The sequence below is a fragment of the Musca autumnalis genome, unplaced genomic scaffold, assembly GCF_047663935.1.
Source record: "Musca autumnalis isolate F117 unplaced genomic scaffold, ASM4766393v1 scaffold_2, whole genome shotgun sequence".
NCBI classification, from domain to species: domain Eukaryota; kingdom Metazoa; phylum Arthropoda; class Insecta; order Diptera; family Muscidae; genus Musca; species Musca autumnalis.
This window is the reverse complement of record NW_027411755.1, coordinates 240,506,625-240,530,239: the sequence shown is the minus strand read 5'-3', so window position 1 is coordinate 240,530,239 and position 23,615 is coordinate 240,506,625. Positions and strand designations below refer to the sequence as shown.

Genomic DNA, 23,615 nt, shown 5'->3' with positions numbered 1-23,615 from the left:
GAAGGTGTCTGTTTACGTTTTACAATTTTCTAGCAAAAGAGAATAAAAACCCCTTACTCTCTGAGAAAGTTCTTGCTGGACAATTCTTGCTGGGAAAGTAACCAGACAGACTTATCAATTCAATGCAGTTGACACATTATGTTACCATCAGCTGGCATGATAATGCTACCTGTATTATTGTACCATGAAGAAAATATAGAAATAATAGCTTTGTTCCTTTACGTGCCGAAATAATAGGCAAGTTTCGTATGAAAGTTTCAGCGTGTGGCTTTAGAGTTACAGATAATAGAATATAAGCGGTGTTTTGGTGTGCGGCACGTCGATCGGACATGTAGCTGGTTTATACTTATACTCCGAAATCCACTGGATTTTACGAAATCCTGAAATACACCCCGTTATTTAAACTTATTTTTTGTTGATATAAAACATATACAATAATCAAGGTAGATGCATATGTGTAGCTGATTGAACTTGAATTTTCAAAACAAGTTTTTGCAAATTTAATTTGTCGTTAAAAATATACAAATTTACTGCATTATTTCGAAAATAATCGTAAAATTGTGTATATCAACATATGTCACAATTACTGTGTATAATACTAACAAATGTACAAATAAAAAATGTTTCATCGTTGAAGCATCATAATTAGAAATTTTGATTGATAAAGTGTGTTCCAGTACTTGCAAAATAGTACTACATACTTGCACAATTTTGTCCTGTTTTGTGCTAGAAATTTGGCGGAGTAGAAACTAGCAGCTTGTTTGCTGGCATCTGATTGCCAGATACGTTGAATTTATGCGGCAAAATAGCAGAAATAGCAAAAACTGCAGCAGAAGTTTTTGCTATTTCTGCTATTTTGCCGCATAAAATTTGTATAGGAAATATTTTTTGACATTTCGCTCTTTTGCTAATTTTACCATGAAAAAAAGTACAGGAACACAATGAAATATTCCCAGCAAAATTTGACGGAAGGGGTTCTTTGCGATGACGTGATTTCATGTCATCTTTTGCATTGGTTCAAAGGAAGTCGTGGAAGATCCGATCTTTTCATTAGGATTTGAACCAATGCAAAGGAAGTCGTGAAAGATCCGATCTTTTCATCAGCATTTGTACCCATTCCATCGATCCAATAGAGATGATGTTTGTGTTTTTATTTACACACCTGTTTATTTTCATTTTGGTATGTTCCAGTACTGCAAAAATCTACTAATTTTTACTATTTTTTCCGATAACATAAAGGAAAAATTGTTATCGTAGTAAAAATAAGTAGATTCTTGCAGTTTCTGGAACAGACCAAAGTTGTTAGAACTGTCGTCGTGATGTTGTCTTACATTTCCTGCATATCAAACAACTAAAACTTCTAAACAATTGGTATTATATGAAGTCCCAACCATCGAGCTAAAAATAGAATCGGACTGCACACATTGCTATTTTAAAAGTTCCCTTGTCTGTTCTAAATCTGACATAGAATGAAATCAATCAAATCTCGCTTCTTGGAATTTGAAAAAAAAAGTCCGAAACGAAAAGGAACAAGAATCTGAAAATAAAGAAGAAACTACTTTTGGAAAGAAACAATTAAAAATAAATTAATTAAGCATAAATGGTATTTTCCATAAAAAGTCTCTCCTCCCCGTTCGTTACATTTTGTTCTTAGAGATCCCTAAAGCAAGCCGGGTTGTAGATCCCTACATATTTCCGTCACTAAACAAAAGAGTATAAATTACCAAAATGTTGTTATAAAATAAAAGTAATTTACGAAATAAAAATACTTAAAGGAGTGCATTTGGAGTCCATGTCGAAATCTGAACTGGTGATGGGAAGATAATTGAAAAAACCTTTTGTAAGATGAAAGAATATCAGTTGCGGAGAACGGAGGAAGTAATCTTTTGCGTTGCAGCGGTGGTGATTACATTGCAATTTTGGATGTAAACTTTTGAAAAACTAAACTGATAAATTAATTGTAGTTATTTCATGAATTCGTTTGAATTGATAAAGAGTTTTGTTTTTCATGAAAACCATATTTCAATACAGCATTTCCATTTTCCAAACAATATGAAAATTTCATGCCAAGGGGTTGGTGAAAATGACATGCCAAAGCATTGGTTAAAATGACATGTCAAAGCATGGGTGAAAATGACGTGTCAAAGCATTGGTGAAAATGACATGTCAAATCATTGGTTAAAATGACATGCTTAGGATCCAGAAAAGAACGTCATCTTTTGGGGTCCACGCTCATATAAAATTCATCGATGAAGATGCTAAAAAGATGACATGCTAGATCACTTGCACCCATGATTAAATGTCATCTTTGGCATCGAACATTTTGCTGGGAATATTAACATTTCCACCAATGATTTGACATGTCATTTCCACCAATGCTTTGACACGTCATTTTCACCCATGCTTTGACATGTCATTTTAACCAATGCTTTGGCATGTCATTTTCACCAACCCCTTGGCATGAAATTTTCATATTGTTTGGAAAATGGAAATGCTGTATTGAAATGTGGTTTTCATGAAAAACAAAACTCTTTATTAATTCAAACGAATTCATGAAATAACTACAATTAATTTATCAGTTTAGTTTTTCAAAAGTTTACATCAAAATTGCAATGTAATCACCACCGCTGCAACGTAAAAGATTACATCCTCCGTTCTCCGCAACTGATATTTTTTAATCCTACAAAAGGTTTTTTCAATTATCTTCCTATCACCAGTTCAGATTTCGACATGGACTCCAAATGCACTCCTTTAAGTATTTTTATTTCGTAAATTACTTTTATTTTAAAATTTTGTTATTTTATAACAACATTTTGGTAATTTATACTCTTTTGTTTAGTGACAGAAATATGTATGTAGGGATCTACAACCCGGCTTGCTTTAGGGATCTCTAATGGCCCCGGCACATACGGTCCGTTGTGCGTCGCGTCACGCGTTAGAAACAACAACCACATGAAAAAAGTGTAAGTGATGCCAAGTTTGTTATCGAAGTTTTCATGTGGTTGTTGTAACGCGACGCTCAACGGACCGTATGTGCCGTGGCCATAAGAACAAAATGTAACGAACGGGGAGGAGAGACTTTTTTTTTGGAAATACCATTTATGCTTAATTAATTTATTTTTAATTGTTTCTTTCCAAAAGTAGTTTCTTCTTTATTTTCAGATTCTTGTTCCTTTTCGTTTCGGACTTTTTTTTTAAATTCCAAGAAGCGAGATTTTATTGATTTCAGTCTATGTCAGATTTAGAACAGACAAGGGAACTTTTAAAATAGCAATGTGTGCAGTCCGATTCTATTTTTAGCTCGATGGTTGGGACTTCATAGTCCCAATTTACATTAGGCGAGTTTACTTGCGGCAATTGTCATTTTGTAGGAGAGAGAGGTGAGGTATATGGTAACCCTTTGCCTCTCAACACCCTCTCTCACCCACAAACTGACAATTGCCTCAAGTAAACTCGCCTAATGTAAATTGGGACTTATAATACCAATTGTTTAGAAGTTTTAGTTGTTTGATATGTAGGAAATGTAAGACAACATCACGACCATGGTAGAATCATTACAAGGTAGGGCATAGCAAACAGCTGATTACAATTTTTTTTTATTGGTTTGCTTATTCTTTCAAATCAGTATAAAAAAATGTTTATGTATGTGTATGGTTTTGAAAAATATGACAAAATATTTTATTCATATTATAATTCAGTCGAAATGAAAATTGTTATTACAACATTTATAATTTGTATTTATTACAACATTGTTATGAAACACACTTTTGAACATATACAGAAGATGACTCTGTACAGAAAACTTAGCTTCCCATTCATTTTCAGCGTTTTTAGTTAATGATCCAAAATATCAAATAAACAGTACAACCTGTTGCATATTCAGTTATGGTAATTCTGACAGAATAAGCACATACACCCAGGCCTTGTTTTTCACAATTTGTTCGAACCTGACCTACCTTCCAAATTATTGTACCATGATCACGACGACAGTTCTAACAACTTTGGTCTGTTCCAGAAACTGCAAGAATCTACTTATTTTTACTACGATAACAATTTTTCCTTTATTTTATCGGAAAAAATAGTAAAAATTAGTAGATTTTTGCAGTACTGGAACATACCAAAATGAAAAACAGGTGTGTAAATAAAAACACAAACATCACCTCTATTGGATCGATGGAATGGGTACAAATGCTGATGAAAAGATCGGATCTTTCACGACTTCCTTTGCATTGGTTCAAATCCTAATGAAAAGATCGGATCTTCCACGACTTCCTTTGAACCAATGCAAAAGATGACATGAAATCACGTCATCGCAAAGAACCCCTTCCGTCAAATTTTGCTGGGTTGTAACAAACAAATTAAATTTTTTTCATCTTTGGTCTGTTCCTGAACTGCAAAAATCTACTAGTTTTTACTATTTTTTCCGATAACACAAAGGAAAAATTGTTATCGTAGTAAAAAATAGTAGATGCTTGCAGGTTCTGGAACAGAGCACTTGTTTACAAAATTTTAATATTAAATTGTTTGTTGCAGCAAATCGGATTTGCAAAGAGGCTCTGCCATTTAGAGTTGTTAAAATCTAGTTCGTTTGAACGACCTAGTTCAAAATATAGTTCAGTGGACACCGGTTGTTTCCATGAACGAACTGCGAATGAGTTATTTTATCTCTTTGTTTTAATAACATAAATCATACGCAAACGAACTATGGTACTGAACTAGTTCACTAGATTTAACAACTCTACTGCCATTCCTTTATAATTTGACATTTGGGGAAGCAAGCAAAGCAAGCGAAGATTGATTCTTTTCTGGCCTTTAAAGCATACGATACTTCCTGTTTGACATATAATCAGTAATATGTGTGATCATCCTTAAAAAAACTGGTGCTGTGAACAGCCCTTGGTTTTTGTGCATTCTAACGGAATTTGTCGTGCTAGATCGTTTCAACTCGTTTGCTTAAAAGATTGTTGCTTTGCTTTACCTGCTTTACCAAGAATTATTATTGTAAAAGGCATTTTTCATTGTTTTAAAGATTTATTTAATTTTTGAAGTATTTGATTATCGAAATCCACTAACGCGGGTGCATTTAATGAATATAATTAAACACAGAAGTGGTAATCGACTGACGCTATAGAAAAACAAGTTCATTTTGGATCTTGCATTTTTTGGAGCTGTGTTGTGCTGCTTTCATCATTCTGGTAATTAAAAAATTGTTTTATTTACACTATATTATTTTCAATCTCGGGTTAAATTCAATCTGTGAATAATAATAAAGATGGATTGAAGTGAATGTGTTTCGGACTTCTCATAAAAGATGCTACCTGACGGAATGGCTTGCAGCAGCTTTGGAGTCTCGTAAATTTCTACTATTCCAATGTCAGAAAGATTTGAAGACTATCGGCAAATTCACAGAAATATTGTTAATTGAGTGCTCTAGCTTTTTGGATATTGCAGACGACAAACTCGCAATTTACAGATGTAAACTTTTAGGACACTCTAAGGTATTGTGAGTTTTTTCGGCAATTAGGAAGTTTTGATTTGACTCTGATTTGTAACATATTTTGCCACTACTTCCAAGATTAGCCTTTGCGCTGGAGAGAGGTTTGTTTTTTATGTTCTGACTGCTTCGTCAAATTGGAATTCACTCTTTCAATGGAATTCTGTTCGTGACTGAATCTTTATATGTGCAGAATGCAGTAGACTTCCCATCTGTCTTTTTGTTTATTTCCACTGTAGCTTTGCTACTTTTAAGTGGCATAAATTGAAAAATATCTTCCCGAGATATGGGGGAGTATTCAGTTTGTCCCGCGGGCGAGCTGAAGGGAGTCTTTTTAGACAAGTTGAAATTAGTCTTTACAGACGAGCTGAGTGAGTCTTTTTAGACGAGCTGAGTGAGTCTTTTTAGACGAGCTGAGTGAGTCTTTTTAGACGAGCTGAAGGGAGTCTTTATAGACAAGCTTAAGGGAGTCTTTATAGACAAGCTTAGGGGAGTCTTTATAGGCGAACTGAAGGGAGTCTTTATAGGCGAACTGAAGGGAGTCTTTATAGACGAGCTGTAGGGAGTCTTTATATACGAGCTGAAGGGAGTCTTTTTAGACTAACTGAAGGGAGTCTTTATATACGAGCTGAAGGGAGTCTTCATAAACGAGCTGATGGGAGTCTTTTTAGACGAGCTGAAGGGAGTCCTTTTAGATGAGCTGAAGGGAATCTTGATTGACGAGCTGAAGGGAGTCTTTGTAGACGAGCTGAAGGGAGTCTTTGTAGACTAGCTGCAGGGAGTCTTTATAGACGAGCTGAAGGGAGTCTTTACAGACGAGCTGAAGGAGTCTTTATAGACGAGCTGAATGGAGTCTTTATAGGCGAGCTGAAGGGAGTCTTAATACGAGCTAAAGTGAACCTTTATAGACGAGCTGAAGGGAGTTTTTATAGACGAGCTGAAGGGAGTCTTTATAGACGAGCTGAAGGGAGTCTTTATAGACGAGCTGAAGGGAGTCTTTATAGACGAGCTGAAGGGAGTCTTTATAGACGAGCTGAAGGGAGTCTTTATAGACGAGCTGAAGGGAGTCTTTATAGACGAGCTGAAGGGAGTCTTTATAGACGAGCTGAAGGGAGTCTTTATAGACGAGCTGAAGGGAGTCTTTATAGACGAGCTGAAGGGAGTCTTTATAGACGAGCTGAAGGGAGTCTTTATAGACGAGCTGAAGGGAGTCTTTATAGACGAGCTGAAGGGAGTCTTTATAGACGAGCTGAAGGGAGTCTTTATAGACGAGCTGAAGGGAGTCTTTATAGACGAACTGAAGGGAGTCTTTATAGACGAACTGAAGGGAGTCTTTATAGACGAACTGAAGGGAGTCTTTATAGACGAGCTGAATGGAGTCTTTATAGACGAGCTGAAGGGAGTCTTTATAGACGAGCTGAATGGAGTCTTTATAGACGAGCTGAATGGAGTATTTATAGACGAGCTTTTATCCATATTTAGAGGTAGTTTACACTAGTTATCAATGTCGTATGACCTGAAATAACTTTCCATATCTTCCCACGCCGGAAATGTGGAGACGTAATTTCACTGCATTTTTGCTGGTGCGGACGCAAAAAGCAAATGGCGTAAGGAAAATCCCCAATATTGCACATATTAGCGACTGTATAACGATGGAAAAATTCGGCACATATGACATTGATGGTGTAAACAACCTCTTAGCTGGAAATTGTTATTCTTTCGTTCGATCACAATTTAACTTGAAGGATTTTGAATGATGGAAATTGTTACCCCACACATCTGAAAGAGAGATTAGCCGCAGAAATAAGAATCACAAGAGGAGCATGGTGAAAATTACTGCATTAATTTCAATAAAACAATAATAATTTTTCATTAATCTTAAAATATCAAAAAATACATTTTATTTTTACTCTTTTCTTTATAAATATATAATTTTAGACGCTAATAATATCTCTTCAATTGCACTATTAAGGAAACTTGTTTGAAAATACTTTTTAAAATATAGACATAAAAAATAGGCGTTTTTTATCTTAAAGCATAAATAAGTACGAAATACTTTTGTGGAATGTTTCAAAATTTGAACCATTTTCATGTAGAAATCACTTTAATGGATTTCTGACTTAAAACTATGAAAATAAATTGTAAATAATAAAAAAATTGGATTTAAGGGCAAGCATGGAGTTTTTAAGTAGATAACTTAATTTTAATTAAATTTTGATTTTGATTAAAAATATTTTAAAGTGAGATACGTGTGTACTAATATCCATAATACATTATTTTATTAGGTACGTACAATTATTACCCATTATGTGGACAAACATAATCATTTTCAAAAGCAGACCTTAACGATTCATTATCATTGAGCGTTGTTGTTGGATAGCAAACAGGTAGGTATAAAAATATAAAATGAAAATTACTATTATATATAAATATATCCCTACTATAATTTCATTTTTATTTCACTTAATATATGTAAACCTTACATATTTTACTGGACAATTGAATAAAACCAACGTTACATTAACTACAAACCTTTCAGTCACATTCCACAACATCTCCATCAGCTTGGTGAGTCTTAAGATGATCATTATAGGCATCGATGTCACTGTAACGTTGACCACATTCACAACACTCCAACCAATCATTGCCACCACCATTTGAAGAGTCCTCCTCCTCATCATTTGAATCATCGATACTATAACTTTCACTTGATTGATATTTCCTACTATGTTGCGCCGATGTTGTATAATCATCATCATTTTTGTCCGCATCACCTGTATCGGGATGTGAATCTTTGTGTTCTGTGTATTTAAGAAAATCACGAAATTTCATTGGACAACTCATGCATTTATACCAACGATCCTTTTGATGGGTGACCATATGTTTCTTCAATGTGGAATATTCACGGAAAGGTTTACGACATTTACTACAACTGAATGGTTTCTCGCCGGTGTGGATCATATAGTGACGTTTAAGATTGTGACGAGTGCCAAAGGCACGATGACACAGTGGACAGGAAAATTCCTTACGTGTAATTACACCCATATCAAGTAAATCTTGTCGATGAACAGCCGGCATATTATATAACAGATGTTTGGTATCATTTGTTGTTGTCGTTGTAATGGTTGTTGAAGATTTGGAGGAATTGGGAGTGTTTACCAGGGTTATGGTTGCAGGGAATTGTGCTGATTGAACTGATTTTATAACTGGCTTTATAATTGCAACAGATGTTATTGTGGCTGTCGATTTTGAGGAAGATGCCACCGATGGTGTTCTCGCTGGTGGAGGCGGTGGCGGAGACTCTGAAAGCATTATTATATGACCATCTTTTTCTTCTGCCTTGTCACTATTCGACTGATTTGATTTTTCATCTTCTTCGTATTTCTTCATGGATGCCATTAAAACTGCATTCTTCGATTGGGTACAACAGTTAATACAACGTGTTGGATCATTCTCCAGCGGTGGCAATTTTTGGCAAACCATACACATGAAATTAGCTTCGCCAGCATGTCGTCTACGATGTTTCTTCAAATCGCTGAATTCACGGAATCGGCGATCACACAAATCACAGGCAAAGGGGCGCTCGCCTAGAGGAGAGGTGAAATGAAAAAAAATGTAAGTATACGTAATCTTTAGGAGATCATTATGGATGGGAGACGAGCAAAAGGGGGTCTTTATGGAAGAGCTGAAAGGGGTCTTTATAGACGAGCTGAAGGGGGTCTTTACTGAAAAGCTGAATGGAGTCTTTACAGACGAGCTGAAGGGAGTATTTATAGACGAGCTGATGAGAGTCTTTATGGACGAGCGGAAGGGGGTTTTTATATACGAGCTGAATGGAGTCTTTTTAGACGAGTTGAAGGGAGTCTTTATAGACGAGCTGAAGGGAGTCTTTTTAGACGGGCTGAAGGGAGTCTTTTTAGACGAGCTGAAGGGAGTCTTTATAGACGAGCTGAAGGGAGTCTTTATAGACGAGCTGAAGGGAGACTTTATAGACGAGCTGAAGGGAGACTTTATGGACGAGCTGAAGGGAGACTTTATGGACGAGCTGAAGGGGATCTCTATAGACGAGCTTAAGGGAGTCTTTATAGTCTAGTTTAAGGGAGTCTTCTTAGACGAGCTGAAGGGAGTCTTTATAGACGAGCTGAAGGGAGTCTTTATAGACCAGCTTAAGGGAGTCTTTATAGACGAGCTGAAGGGAGTCTTTTTAGACGAGCTGAAGGGGATCTTTATAGACGTGCCTAAGGGAGTCTTTATAGACTAGCTTAAGGGAGTCTTTATAGACTAGCTGAAGGGAGTCTTTATAGACGAGCTGAAGGGAGTCTTTATAGACGAGCTGAAGGGGATCTTTATAGACGATCTGAAGGGAGTCTTTATAGACGAGCTGAAGGGAGTATTTATAGACGAGCTTAAGGGAGTCTTTATAGACGAGCTGAAGGGAGTCTTTATAGACGAGCTGAAGGGTGTCTTTTTAGACGAGCTGAAGGGAGTCTTTACAGACGAGCTGAAGAGAGTCTTTATAGACGAGCTGAAGGGAGTCTTTACAGAGGAGCTGAAGGGAGTCTTTACAGACGAGCTGAAGGGAGTCTTTACAGACGAGCTGAAGGGAGTCTTTATAGACGAGCTGAAGGGAGTCTTTATAGACGAGCTGAAGGGAGTCTTTATAGACGAGCTGAAGGGAGTCTTTATAGACGAGCTGAAGGGAGTCTTTATAGACGAGCTGAAGGGAGTCTTTATAGACGAGCTGAAGGGAGTCTTTATAGACGAGCTGAAGGGAGTCTTTATAGACGAGCTGAAGGGAGTCTTTTTAGACTAACTGAAGGGAGTCTTTATATACGAGCTGAAGGGAGTATTTATATACGAGCTGAAGGGGGTCTTTACTGAAGAGCTGAATGGAGTCTTTACAGACAAGCTGAGGAGAGTCTTTATGGACAAGCGGATGGGAATCTTTATATACGAGTCGAAGGGAGTCCTTATAGACGAGTCGAAGGGAATCTTTAAAGACGATCGGAAGGGAGACTTTTTAGACGATCGGAAGGGAGTCTTGATAAAAGAGCCGAATGGAGTCTTTATAGACGAGCTGACGGGAGTATTTATATACGAGCTGAAGGGGGTCTTTACGAAGAGCTGAATTGAGTCTTTACGGACAAGCTGAGGAGAGTCTTTATGGACAAGCGGATGGGAATCTTTATATACGAGTTGAATGGAGTCTTTATAGACAAGTCGAATGGAGTCCTTATAGATGAGTCGAAGGGAGTCTTTATAGACGATCGGAAGGGAGACTTTATGGACGAGCTGAAGGGAGTCTTAATAGACGAGCTGAAGGGGATCTTTATAGACGATCTTAAGGGAGTCTTTATAGACGAGCTGAAGGGAGTCTTTATAGACGACCTGAAGGGAGTCTTTATAGACGACCTGAAGGGAGTCTTTATAGACGACCTGAAGGGAGTCTTTATAGACGACCTGAAGGGAGTCTTTATAGACGACCTGAAGGGAGTCTTTATAGGCGACCTGAAGGGAGTCTTTATAGACGAGCTGAAGGGAGTCTTTATAGACGACCTGAAGGGAGTCTTTATAGACGAGCTGAAGGGAGTCTTTATAGACTAGCTGAAGGGAGTCTTTTTAGACGAGCTGAAGGAAGTCTTTATAGACGATCCAGAGGAACTTCTAAATGGACAACCCAAAGGGTCTTTTAAATAGAAGGAAGTCTTTATAGACGATCCAAAGGAACTTCTAAATGGACAACCCAAAGGGTCTTTTAAATAGACGACCCAAAGGGACCTCTACATAGACGTCCTAAAGGGACCTCTAGATAGGTGATCCAAAGGGACTTATTGATAGACGACCTAAAGTACCTCCATATAGACGTCCCAAAGGGACTTCTAAATAGAGGAACCAAAGGACCTCCGACCCAAAGGGATCTCTCTATAGATGACCCAAAGGAACCTCCCACATGGACTTATAAATATCCCGAAAAAGAGCTCAAAGAGACCCAAAGCGCCTCTATATAGACGACCCAAAGGACTCTATACAGACCACCCAAAGGGCCTCTATATAGACGACCCAAAGCGCCTCTATATAGACGACCCTAAGGGCCTCCATATAGACGACCCATAGGAACCTATATATAGACGACCCATAGGAACCTCTATATAGACGACCTATAGGAACCTCCATATAGACGACTCAAAGGGACCTCTATATAACGACCCAAAAGGAGTCGTGTAGACGACCCAACGGGAGTATGTAAAGATGAGTCGAAGGGAAGTCTTTCAATGTGACTAGAATGAAGTCTTAAGATTAGTCTTTTGTAGAGAGTCTTCTTTAGCACAAAACCTGATTTGGATTTTCTTAAATAACCAAAACGATGAATCCTCGATAAAAACTTTTAATTATCCCCCCATTCATAACCCTACAACTGGATCTCAAAATAAACTTTATGTACTCACCCGTATGAATCATCATGTGGCGCCTTAAGTTATAACTGGATTGGACTTTCTTGTGGCATAGATAACACTCAAAGAAAACACGTTCCCTTTGGCGATCATATTCTTCCCAGCGAACAATTACATTGTCATGTGAATACGGATCAGAATGTTTTGAACGAGAATTTCCAAAATCTTGATACTTGGACGAAGAAGTAGAAGAAGATTGGTGATTGTTATCAACATCGGCGTCGTCGTCATCATCATCATCGTCACACTCCAATTCACAACTGACCGCTGCCAAAGGTGGCAGCGTATCATCGTCATCATCATCATAATAATCATCTACAGCATAATTATCACCATCACCGTGATTTATTTGAGCGGCGTATGAATTATTCTCATCGTTCTCATCATCATCATCGTCACTGCTATCAATTAAATTAATTTCTGCAATAATTTTTTGTTCCCCACCACGAGATGATGAAGAATTCAGCTTGGACTTCGGCTTTGTGGTGGTGGTGGTGGGAGGCACAGTCTTTTCCGGATTTTTCGGTATTAAACTAATATTTAAGGAATTTGTGTGGCGGGAATTCAAGTTTAAATTTATGGATGGATTTGTTGTTAATCTCTTGGCAGCCAAATTTTGTTCTGCCTGTTGTTTTATTTGTTTTAATTTTTCACGTTCATTTTCATCATCCAGCTCGATAATTTCATAGATTACGGGTCTACTATTTGCCTCCGATGAAGATGTGGTTATGACACGACTAATTTTTCTAGCATTCTCTGGATATATTTGACGCTGTTGACCAAAACTCATTAGATATTGTTTAACTTTTTCATCATCAATCGATACAAATTCCGGTTGTTCTTCAATGACAATGTGAGGCGACGACGATTGATTTTGCTGCAGATGACTGGTGGCGGCGGTGGCATTGATATTTGTGTTATATTGATGTTGTTGCTTATCGGCTGTCATGGGCAAAAGTGGTGGTGGTGCTGGAAGATTTTGTTGTGATGTTGTTGGTGCTGCTGTTGTTGGCATGCAACATGATTGCAAATTACAACAATAACCCACCGTACATTCAGTACAAGGTGGTGACGATAGAAGGCATTCGGTATTATTGACGGTGCTGGTGGTAGTCGCAGTGTTGCTGTTATTTTTGTTGTTGGCGGGTGGTGCTGCTGCTGTTGGTGGAATGTATGTTGTGATTTGTTGTACTGGCGTTTTAGTTTTAGGATAGGGGCTCGTATTTGTGCGTTGCTGCAATTGTCGTTGACGATCGACAATTTTTAATGATGAATGTCCCGTAGAGGCCACACTTGGTCCCGTCGTAGGTGAACATTTTACTTTCATAATTATTTCCATTGGCTGCAAAGAAGAAAGAGCGAGGGAAAAAGATTGTAATGAAATTCATGTTTTGCATATTGTTGGGAGTTGAAGGTGTAATTTTAAGATAGATGGACGATTTTGATACAAAGCCATGAGGTAGGTTCATACTTAGAGGAAATATCCTAAATTACGAGTGTTCTAACCCCACTCTTATGGAATTTATGGAGACTCCATAGACGACCTAAGGGTGTTTTTATAAATGGAGTCACTATAAAGGGCTTAAAGGAAATTTTTTTTAGGTTATCTTGTTTAGGGAGACATTAAAAATGAACTAATGGAGGAACTCTTTACGGGTGACATAAAGGAGCGAGTATTATATTTGATCTTAAGGGTGTTTTTATAAACGAATACAGGGGACACTCCATGAATAGGCTGAGGGACCAGTCACCCAGCAAACCAAATGTCTGATGTCCGACACGTCTGAAAAATTTCGGAAGCAAAGTCGTTCAGATTTAGTTCCGATTTCTAAACGATTTTTCGGATAGGAAATAGTTCAGATTTTGTACCGATTTCGTTCCGATTTCGGAACGAATGTCGGAAAGAAATTTCTTATCCGAATTTCCCAAGGATTTTCTTCAGATTTCGTTACGAAATCGGACCGAAATCGATCCGATGTCGCTAAGACATTTCGTTCCAAAATTATGTCAACCACTTCATACAACTCTCGTTAAGATATCGTTACGATTTCGGATCAGTAGTGGAATTCTGTAACTCATTTTTTGACTTACCGACAAAAATCGGTAAAATTAAAATGCTTATAATTTCGGTAATTAACGAAACTTTTTGGTAAGTTAACAATTAAAATAAGGCCGTCGCTAAGTCCTACCGATAGCAACAGTGTTGTCAACCTTTAGTGATACTTTTCATTCATAATTTTTCGTTTTTATTTTACCGATTTTTGTCGGTAACTCAAAAAATGTGTTACAGAATTCCACTACAGATGTCGGACGTATCGTCCGAATTTTGTTCCGATTTCGTTACGATGTCGGTACGATCGGTACAAAATCTGAACTATTTCCTATCCGAAAAATCGTTTAGAAACCGGAACGAAATCTGAACGACTTTGCTTCCGAAATTTTTCAGACGTGTCGGACATCAGACATTTGGTTTGCTGGGTGGCTACGTGTGTCCGTCCGACTGTCCATCTAAACCTTGTAATCGCAATTTTCATAGGATCGTCACAAAATTTTGGGTGTTGATGAGGATCCCGGAGGGGAAGAAGCCTATTGATTTTGGTGATGGTGGGATAATATTTAGGTGTCGGAATGGGCAAAAAACTTATCTGGAGAAAAAGTCAACGTTTTATTTCAAAGCGAAAATCTCCGCATCTATAAAGGGTAGATCAACAGCAAAACCTGCTAATGAAAGTAGAAAATATCACCTTTATAACAATGTGAAGAAACAACGAAGATATCGCAATAGTCGCTAATACAACCCAACTTTTCATTTTAGCGATTTTAATTATAATGACGAATATCACGGCTTTGGTTGGGGAGCTTCCAAAAGCAAAGCCAGACTATGAAAGTAGAATATCCCACCTTTACAATGATGCAAAGTTGGTTGGCGTAGATGGCCAAATAACGGAGATATAGCAATAGTCGGTAATACATCCCAGTTTTCAATTTTTTTTCGAAATCGCGCTACAGGTCGCAATTTTGATCAGATCTTCACGAAATTTTGGTAGTTAATGGGATTCCCACAGAGGAAGAAGCCTATTGATTTTGATGATGGTCGGATAATATTCAGGGGACGAAGGGGCAAAAACGTATTTGGAGAAAAGGTCAACGTTTTATTTCAAAGCCAATAGCTCTGTTTCTTTAAGAGGTATATCAAAAGCAAAACCTGGAAAGGAAAGTAGAAAATACCACCTTTACAACAATGTCGTAGGTGGTCAAACAACAGAGATATCGCAATAGTCGGTAATGCATCCCATTTTCCGATTTTTTGTAATCACGCTACAGGTCGCAATTTTGGTCGGATCGTCACAAATTTTTTGGGAGTTAATGGGGGTCCCCACAGAGGAAGAAGCCTATTGATTTTGGTGATAGTCGGATAATATTTAGGGGTCGGATAATATTTAGGGGGGAAAAACTCATGTGGAGACAAATTCAAAGTTTTATTCTTTGTGAATATATCGGCTTCTAGTAGGGGTATTCCAACGGCAAAGCCTGTCGATGGAAGAAGAAACTATTACCTTTACATTGGTGTAAAGTAGGTTGGCGAAGGTGGCCAAAGAAGGGAGATACTACAATAGTCGGTAATGCATCCAATTCTTCAATTTTGCTAACAGGGGTATATTCACTTTCATACGGGCAAAATGTGCTTCATCGAAATAATGGTTTTAGACCTCAAGTATGTTTGGACGAAATGTGTTTCAGACAATTTGGAGTCGATTTAGCAATGCCCGTCCGTCTGTCTGTCTGGCTGGTGCGCACGATAACTTTCGAACGTATGAACCGATTTGGTCCAAAATTTGGCTTTCGTAATATTTTGTCCAAACTTAGTTTAAGTTCGAAGATGGGTTATATCGGTCCACTCTTTCCGGTACCTCCCACACAAAAGTTCGGAAATTTGTGCGAACGATAACTCTTGAAGGGAGTAACCGATTTGACCTATCCTTTGTACATCGTGAAATTTCTACCAGACTTAGATGAGGTTTCAATAAGGACTCAATCGGTCCACTCCTTCGGGTACCTCCCACACAAAATTTCGGAAAAGTTCAGTTTAGGACCTGCTCTCGAATAACTTTGATTTTTGTTGTAACAACTTCTGTTCACTGTCCTCTATACGACAGTACAAGTTTCATCAAGGGCAAGTCCATCTTACCTGAGAATGGTGGAAAAAAATCCCTATGACACCGTTTGTAGTTGTTGGAGCGCAAGATAACTCTTGAACGGATCTGACGATTCGGCCCAAAATTTGGCCTTCGTAATATTTTGTCCAAACTTAGTCTAAGTTCGAAGGTTATATCGGTCCACTCCATCCAGTACTTCCCCCACAAAAATTCAGAAATGTTTGGAAAATTTGTGCGCACGATAACTCTTGAGGGTAGTGACCGATTTGGTCCACACACAATATATCTACCAAATATATATCAGGTTCGAATATGGACTATATTTGTCTACTCCTTCGGGTACCTCCCACATAAAATTTTGGATAAGACCACTTTAAGAACTGCTCTGGAGTCACTTTGATATTTGTTGAAGCACGTTTCATTCTCTGCCTCAATTACGACGGTAATAGTACGCGCGATATCTCATAAACAGAGCAACCCGATTGGAATCACACCCAAAATAAGACCCACTTTCAAAACGGAATATGTCGGTCCATCCCTTTTGATACCTTCCCCGCAAAATTTTTGAGCTTTTATCCAAATCCATATTTTTGTCGGTTCAAATTTTCAAAACCCTTTAAATATGTACTTTTTTTGGGGAAAAAAGTGTTTCCATTCACACAGGCTGAGGGTATATCTCTGTCGGCAAAGCCGACTGATCCTTTTTCACTTGTTTTTTCATTTAACATTAGTACATATATACAAGAGTTTAGGAATATAATTCCTGTTCTACTATATTATTAATCGGTTCTCTTATAATACAAATTAAACATTTGTATAGAAATTATAGTTTGGGAAAATGCATGATTTTTGGAGAAAGGGACCAAAAAGACCACTTTAATGATCAACACTAGTGTTTATTTTTTAACAGAAATATTCCATGCATTCTAGTCATTAAAGTTGCCAAAATGTAGAAATTATGGCAACTACCCACGTTTTTTTTTGGAATAATTGAAACCGATATTTTCTTGGTATGTAATGCAAATAGCGTTCACATTTCTTTAGTGACTTATTTCGAAATATAGCGGAGAACATTTTTGTCTTTGATATCATTACTCTAAATAATGTTTTGTGGGAAAATTTTGCATAAACTCAGATGAAGTATGTACAACTTAAACCAGAGCTCCGAATACTAGCTCGAATTACACTCGCGAGTGAAAGTTTTCTCGAAACTCTTCTCCAAAAAAATTGCAATCAAAAAAAGTTACCTCCTCCCCCCAAATTTTCACTCGCGAGTAAATCGGAGCTCTGACTTAAACCCTAAAAGCTGTTTTTAATTTTGAAAATTCGTGGAGTTATTTTATTAATCAACATTTGTCCAATTTGGGGTTCGACGTTGTATTGGGCAGGGTAGTGATATGTTTGGGCCTATAAGGAGGTGTGAAAAATAATAGAGCCAACAACATGTACGTTCTTTTAGATATCAACTCTAATAGAACGTACATGTTTTTTTTACTTCAGTTTTTGGAGCAAAGGAGCGCAAAGTTTTGATATTCCTTACAAGACCCACCATTTTGTGCACTGAAACCTTCAAAATACCAATTTTTTCAACTGGCTTTTAGTGTTTCCTGATTTTTGTTAGATGTTTTGCCAATTCCATTCAAATTACAACTTTTGTTGCGATATTGCGGTAGATTCGAGGTCCGTAGTGGGTATTATCTTTATTTCTGGGCCCAAATGTGTTTCCGCCCCTTCCGGGGTCTAAATTGTAATAAGCGGTGCGGAATTTATTCTGGAAAAGAATGCTATCAATGACAAATGTTGATTAATTTTTATACCCTCAGCCTTTAGGCTAAAGAGGGTATTTACACTTTGATACGACCAAAAATGTGCCTCATCGAAATAATGGTTTTAGACCCCAAGTATGTTTGTACGATATCCGTTTCAGACAATTTTGAGTCGATCTAGCAATGTCCGTCCATCTGTCTACTGTCTGCCTGTCTGGCTGGCTGATGCGCACGATAACTCTCGAACGGATCAATCGATTCGGTTCAAATTTTGGGTATCGAATTATTTTGTCCAGATTTGATATAATTTCGAAGATGGGCTATATCGGTGCACTCCTTCAGGTACCTCCCCCACAAAAGTTCAAAAATATTCGGAAAAATTGTCCGCACGATAACTCTTGAAGGGAGTAACAGAATTAGTCCATACTTTGCATTTGACATTTGCATCGTGACATTTCTACCAGACATAGATGAGGTTCCAATATGGACCTTTTGCTCAAGTGCAGTTTAAGGCCTGCTCTCGGATCGCTTTGATTTTTGTTGCAGCCACTTGTATTCACTATCCCCATTACGACGATATAATTTTTTCAGGAGCAAGTCCATACTTCCTCAGAAATCAGCACGAAAACTGCAAACAACCCATATAATACCATGTGTCGTAGTTGGAGCGCACGATAACTTTCGAACGGATCAACATATTTGGTTCAAATTTTGGGTCTTTCAATATTTTGTCCAAACTTAGTTTAAGCTAGAAGATAGACCATATCGGTCCACTCCTTCCGGTACCTCCCCCACAAAGGTTCAAAATTTGTCGCCAAGATTGTGGGCATGATAACTCTAGGAGGGAGTAACCGAATTGAGCCAAACTTTGCTATTGGTAATATTACTTTCAGGCATAGATCGGGTTCTAATATGGACTATATCGGTCCACTCATTTTGGTACCTCCCACACAAAATTTGGAAAAAGTATAGTTTAACAACTCCTCTCTGATCTTATTAATTTGTGATGCAGCAGGTTGCACTTGCGGTCCCTGATATGACGTTGTAATTTTTTTCGTGGGGCAAGTCCATACTTCCTTAGGTAATGATCCAAAAAGGTCCAGAAAATCCTACCGGCACCACCTAAACTGGCTAATGTGTAAAATAACCCTTTAAGTGTGAAATCGATTTAGCTCAAACTTTGTAAATTGAAAAGTAAAATTGTCATATATTTAAATTCAGAAAATTAAGCACAAAATTTGTAATTATATAGTATGTAAGGAAAATATCCATAGACTAATAAAGAAAAAAATATTTCCAACAAATTTGTATTAGGTCCGAATATGTACTACATCGGATTACTCCTACGGGTACACCCTACCCAAAATTTGGAAAAAATGCACTCGTCTTGGATCATTCTGAATTTTGTCGCAACATGTAGTTTTTTGCGGCCCTTTCCATCCTGGAAAATTTTCCCAACAGCTAAAAAACCTACAGAAGTATTGTGTTAACTTTTTTTCTTCGGGTACGTGACTGAGGGTATATCTCTGTCGACTTTATCGTTATCCTGAGAGATCACGATTTCAATAATGTTCAATGCACCTAAAAAATCCGGATCACAAACGACGCGATCTTGCGTGAAACGTATGAAGGAGCTGCGCTAAATATTGAAAAATTTCGTGGTTCATAACTCAGGAATTAATGAATTGTCACAGAAAAGAGTTGTAATCATGATCAGAGTACGTGAAAAAAAAAACTTTATGAAACGTTTGCAATCGTTTCGTATTTCCATAAGAACAAAACGAAGCATGGCCCAAGTTGATCGAATTCTGTTTAGTTTTGTTATCATTCAATTTCAAATTATTTTATAAATATAGGGCCAAGAGCGGTTCCAAAAAACTACAAACCCTGTACTACTACTCACTCAGCTTAAAACTAACAATGTATTGCATGCGTGAGTGTGAACAAAAAGAAAAACGAAATGTTCTCAACTTCACAACAACTCATAGCAAACGAAGTCGTACCAAACGAAATTTCGGATGTCCGACATGTCTGAACTATTTCGAAAGCTAATTCGTTAAGATTTTGTTTCGATTTCTATCCGTTTTTTCGTAGGAAGTTTCGTTCCGAATTCAGAGCTAAATGTGGGAAATAAATGCCTCTTCGAATATACCAATCTGATTTCTCTCCAACACTTCGTTCCGACATTATGTCAACAAGTCCATACAACTATCGTTACGATTTGGGATCCGAAATTGGACGTAGCATCCAAAGTTCGTACTGATTGCGTTACGATTGGTTTGCTGGGTTGAGACATCCACCCCAAAATCTTTCAAGTATGTTGATGTCCCAGCAAACCGACACGTCTAAACAATTTCGGAAGCAAACAAATATATACATACATGCCAACCACTCCATTCAACTTTCGTCAAGACATCGTTACGATTTCGGATCCGACATCGGATGTTGTTGCATCCGAATTTCGTGCCGACTTCGTTGCGATGTCGGCTACGCGATTTAAAGTTTTTCTATGGAACTGACGTTATTCAAAAACATAAACTAAGTCCATATTTACATTAGGCAATTTTCCTTGCGGCAATAGTCAGTTTGTGGATGAGAGAGGGTGTTGAGATGCAAAGGGTTACCATATGCCTCACCTCTCTCTCCTTTAAACTGACAATTGCCGCAAGTAAAATTGCCTAATGTAAATATGGAACAATTTATAACTTTAAACTTTTCCATAGACACCTAGGTGTAATGTAAAGAAATGAGCCCATATATCTGGATGCAGAGAGTTATAATCTGGCCTTTATTAAGTGAGCATATATAATGGGCCCATTTTCGAGGGTTTTATACTATATCACCTGAACACTGTTCAGTAGAACCGGTTCTAACCCAAGTTTTGTATCCGGACTTTCGGATCAAATATCCGGGATCAACGCAACAATATACGGAAATTTGCTTAAGTCTCGTTTAGGCGCACCTCTCGGATCGGGCTAAAATTTTCACCATAGGTAGTCCTTGGGACCCTGATCACAACTATATATATCTTTCCCGGGGAAGTCCATACTTCCCGAGATATGGGTCTTCACATTTCGGGAAAGTCCTACTTCAACACCATTACTTCATTTATGGGCGTCTCTCGGATCGGGCTGAAATTTTCACCATAGGTAGTCCTTGGGACTCTGATCACAACGATATATAACTTTCCCGGGGGGAAGTATATACTTCCCGAGATATGGGTCTTGACATTTTACTATTTTTACTTGGGCAATATTGGTATCATTTTAAAGCTCGTGGTGAATACTTTTGATTGCGTTTTCGACTTTTGCTCATGTCCATAGGAGAAAGTCTTAAATCCGGGCCGAAGGCCGGCTACTTAAAGAAAACTTATAATTTTGGAGAAACTTGTTCGCGTAGCCCACTTTTGCTCCTGTCCATAGGAGAAAGTCGTAAATCCCGGCCGAAGGCCGACTACTTAAAGAAAACTTAAAATTTTCCCATATCTCGGGAAGTATGGACTTCCTGCGCGAAAGATATATATAGTCGTGATCAGGGTCCCAAGGACTACCTATGGTGAAAATTTCAGCCCGATCCGAGAGGTGCCCCTAAACGAGGCTTAAAGGTAACGAGGTAAAAGTATTATAGCCAAATAACAATGGTGTGGCAGGAGAATATCAAGTTTACAAGATTTCCATTACCTTGTGATTCATAATATTCTATCCAGAACAACTCTTTGTCATCTCTTTTCATAGATTTCTCCGTAAAAAGTTTTGTGAATGATCACATACTTAAACTTATAATAAATATATATCAATGTAAACCACAAGTTAAAAAGTAATATGTAAATAGGTATATGCCCTTTTCACATTCCAGAGGAGCTCAATTTTATTCTCAATTTGTCTTGTTCTATGGTATTGTTATTATTACTGTATTTGTTTTTGTAAATTATCCTAAACAAAAACAATTGTTGTTTATTTTAACACACTACGCTCCAATCCAATAACACACAGGCACATAAACCAATTCAAATGCCAATTAGAGCCGTAAATACGAGACGAGAAGTGTCGTCCAACAAAGAAAAGTTGTATGTGAAAATAATTCTCACACTCTCTTATACTCTTTAGCTGTCATGCTTAATAAGTGACTTTTTAAACAAGTGTCCTTTTTAATACACACACACGCACCAATCACACAGTACAAAATGTAAATAATCAGCAGCAAATATCAAAATAAACTTACTTTATTTGTTAATAAAAGTTATTAAAAGAACAGCAACAACAAACAATTCACTATTTTTGTTGGCCACAAATCCAAAAGAAACAAAAACTTTGAATGTTAAGAAGAAAATGTTAGCGATTTTTCTTTAATGGTTGTTTTCCAGCAACTCTCTAAAACCCAACTGGATTTCACTGCGTCACCATCACCACACAAAACGCTAACAATGGAGGAGATGCACAACACACAACACGGACTGAAAAAAAGAAACAGCTCAAAATAATTGGAAAAATACTAAATAAGAAAACAAAATCGTGAAAAAACACAGTTGTTTTACTCGGCTAAGCAGCACTCGACAATGGCACAGCACACCACAGAGCGAGCACAACCAGCCGAGACAACAGGCAGAGTTAGTACCACAACAACAACAACGATGTACGTCAAAATTGTATATACACACAACGCAACACAGCCCAGCAGTGAGCTGAGTTGAGCGGCGAGCCCAGCAAGAGTTACAGGCGACGAGAGTAGAAGAAGAAACACATATTGGATTTTTGCTCGACAACGGACTTTAGGTGGTCGGTCGGTCGTGCTGTTACTACCACGGCTGTTGACTGTTATTATTGTGGTTGTTGTTTTTGTTGTTTAGCAGTGTGATCACGAACAACAAACTGGAATCACAGGCAAGGCATGCAGGCAATCAAGCAAGCAGCCAGGCAAGCTACAACAACAACAACGGCAGAAACATTCCCGGACTCAACCCCTCTCCTCACTTGGATTGCAGGAAGATGGAAAATAACGAGTTAGTGATGGGGGGATTTGTTATGGCTTAAGGATGGAGTTGTGACAACAATCGGGAGGGGGCATGATATGTATGACAGAGCACTGGAGAGGATTCGCGCGCTCGGTTGCTTACTCCACATGCAAACGAAGAAGAAAAGAATAATCAAATTGAAAGGCTCACGATTTTCTAGACTTGATTTTAAACGCCTTAAGCTTAAATTTTATAAAAACAACAACAACAACGCCAACATCTTCTGGCTACCTAGTACCCATGGAATACAAACGAACAACGAGAAGACATGGTCGAGTCTCTGAAATTTTTATGGTGAAGTCACCCAAGCAAAACTTAAAATCAACTCAGGCACCATCAACATCATCATCATCACCGACCGCCATCTAGACAAACTAAAGCTATAAAAATGTTTTTTTTTTATCGTGGTCTGCAACGAAATGCCATGATGACTACAATCATCATTGCCAGTAAGTAACAGCAGCATTAACCTAATCACTTCGGGTGAAGATATCCGTGTAGGGGCTAATTTATGGCCGGTGTTTTCTTGCTTACCGTTTTCTGTTGTTGTTGTTGGTCGTGTATTCGACATTTACAATTTTTCCGTGCATGAACGAGCCAAATTCAATACAAAGAGCAGCACACGCACGCATACCTATCTATACCTAGGAATGATTGCCGTGGTGCCTTGCTGCTCGTTCGTCGTTTTTGCTGTCTTCCTCTTTCTGATGAATGTATGAATCTAACTGCCTGCCT

The 23,615-nt window shown here is 37.9% G+C and overlaps 2 protein-coding genes across 5 annotated transcripts in view; one reads left to right on the top strand and one right to left on the bottom strand.

Moving 5' to 3' along the window:
• Positions 1–4,907: 4,907 nt before the first annotated feature.
• The window catches only part of Tbp (TATA binding protein), a 76,912-nt gene continuing 58,204 nt past the window's right edge, over positions 4,908–23,615 (top strand). The window contains exons 1-2 of one of the 4 annotated variants that reach the window (XM_073971136.1): positions 4,908–5,195; positions 7,780–7,881. The gene's annotated coding sequence lies outside the window, so the exon portion shown is untranslated. Of the gene's footprint in view, positions 5,196–7,423; positions 7,882–8,033; positions 9,110–23,615 lie in introns of those variants that run through there. The other 3 variants (XM_073971137.1, XM_073971135.1, XM_073971138.1) reach the window with 3 other exon arrangements.
• On the bottom strand, positions 7,360–22,489 carry LOC141395394 (uncharacterized). The gene is made up of 4 exons (XM_073971133.1): positions 22,404–22,489; positions 22,091–22,322; positions 11,941–13,288; positions 7,360–9,081 (listed from the first exon to the last, which is right to left on the bottom strand). The coding sequence occupies exons 3-4, from the start codon at positions 13,283–13,285 to the stop codon at positions 8,030–8,032; spliced, it is 2,397 nt and encodes a 798-aa protein (XP_073827234.1). The 5' UTR covers positions 13,286–13,288; positions 22,091–22,322; positions 22,404–22,489; the 3' UTR covers positions 7,360–8,029.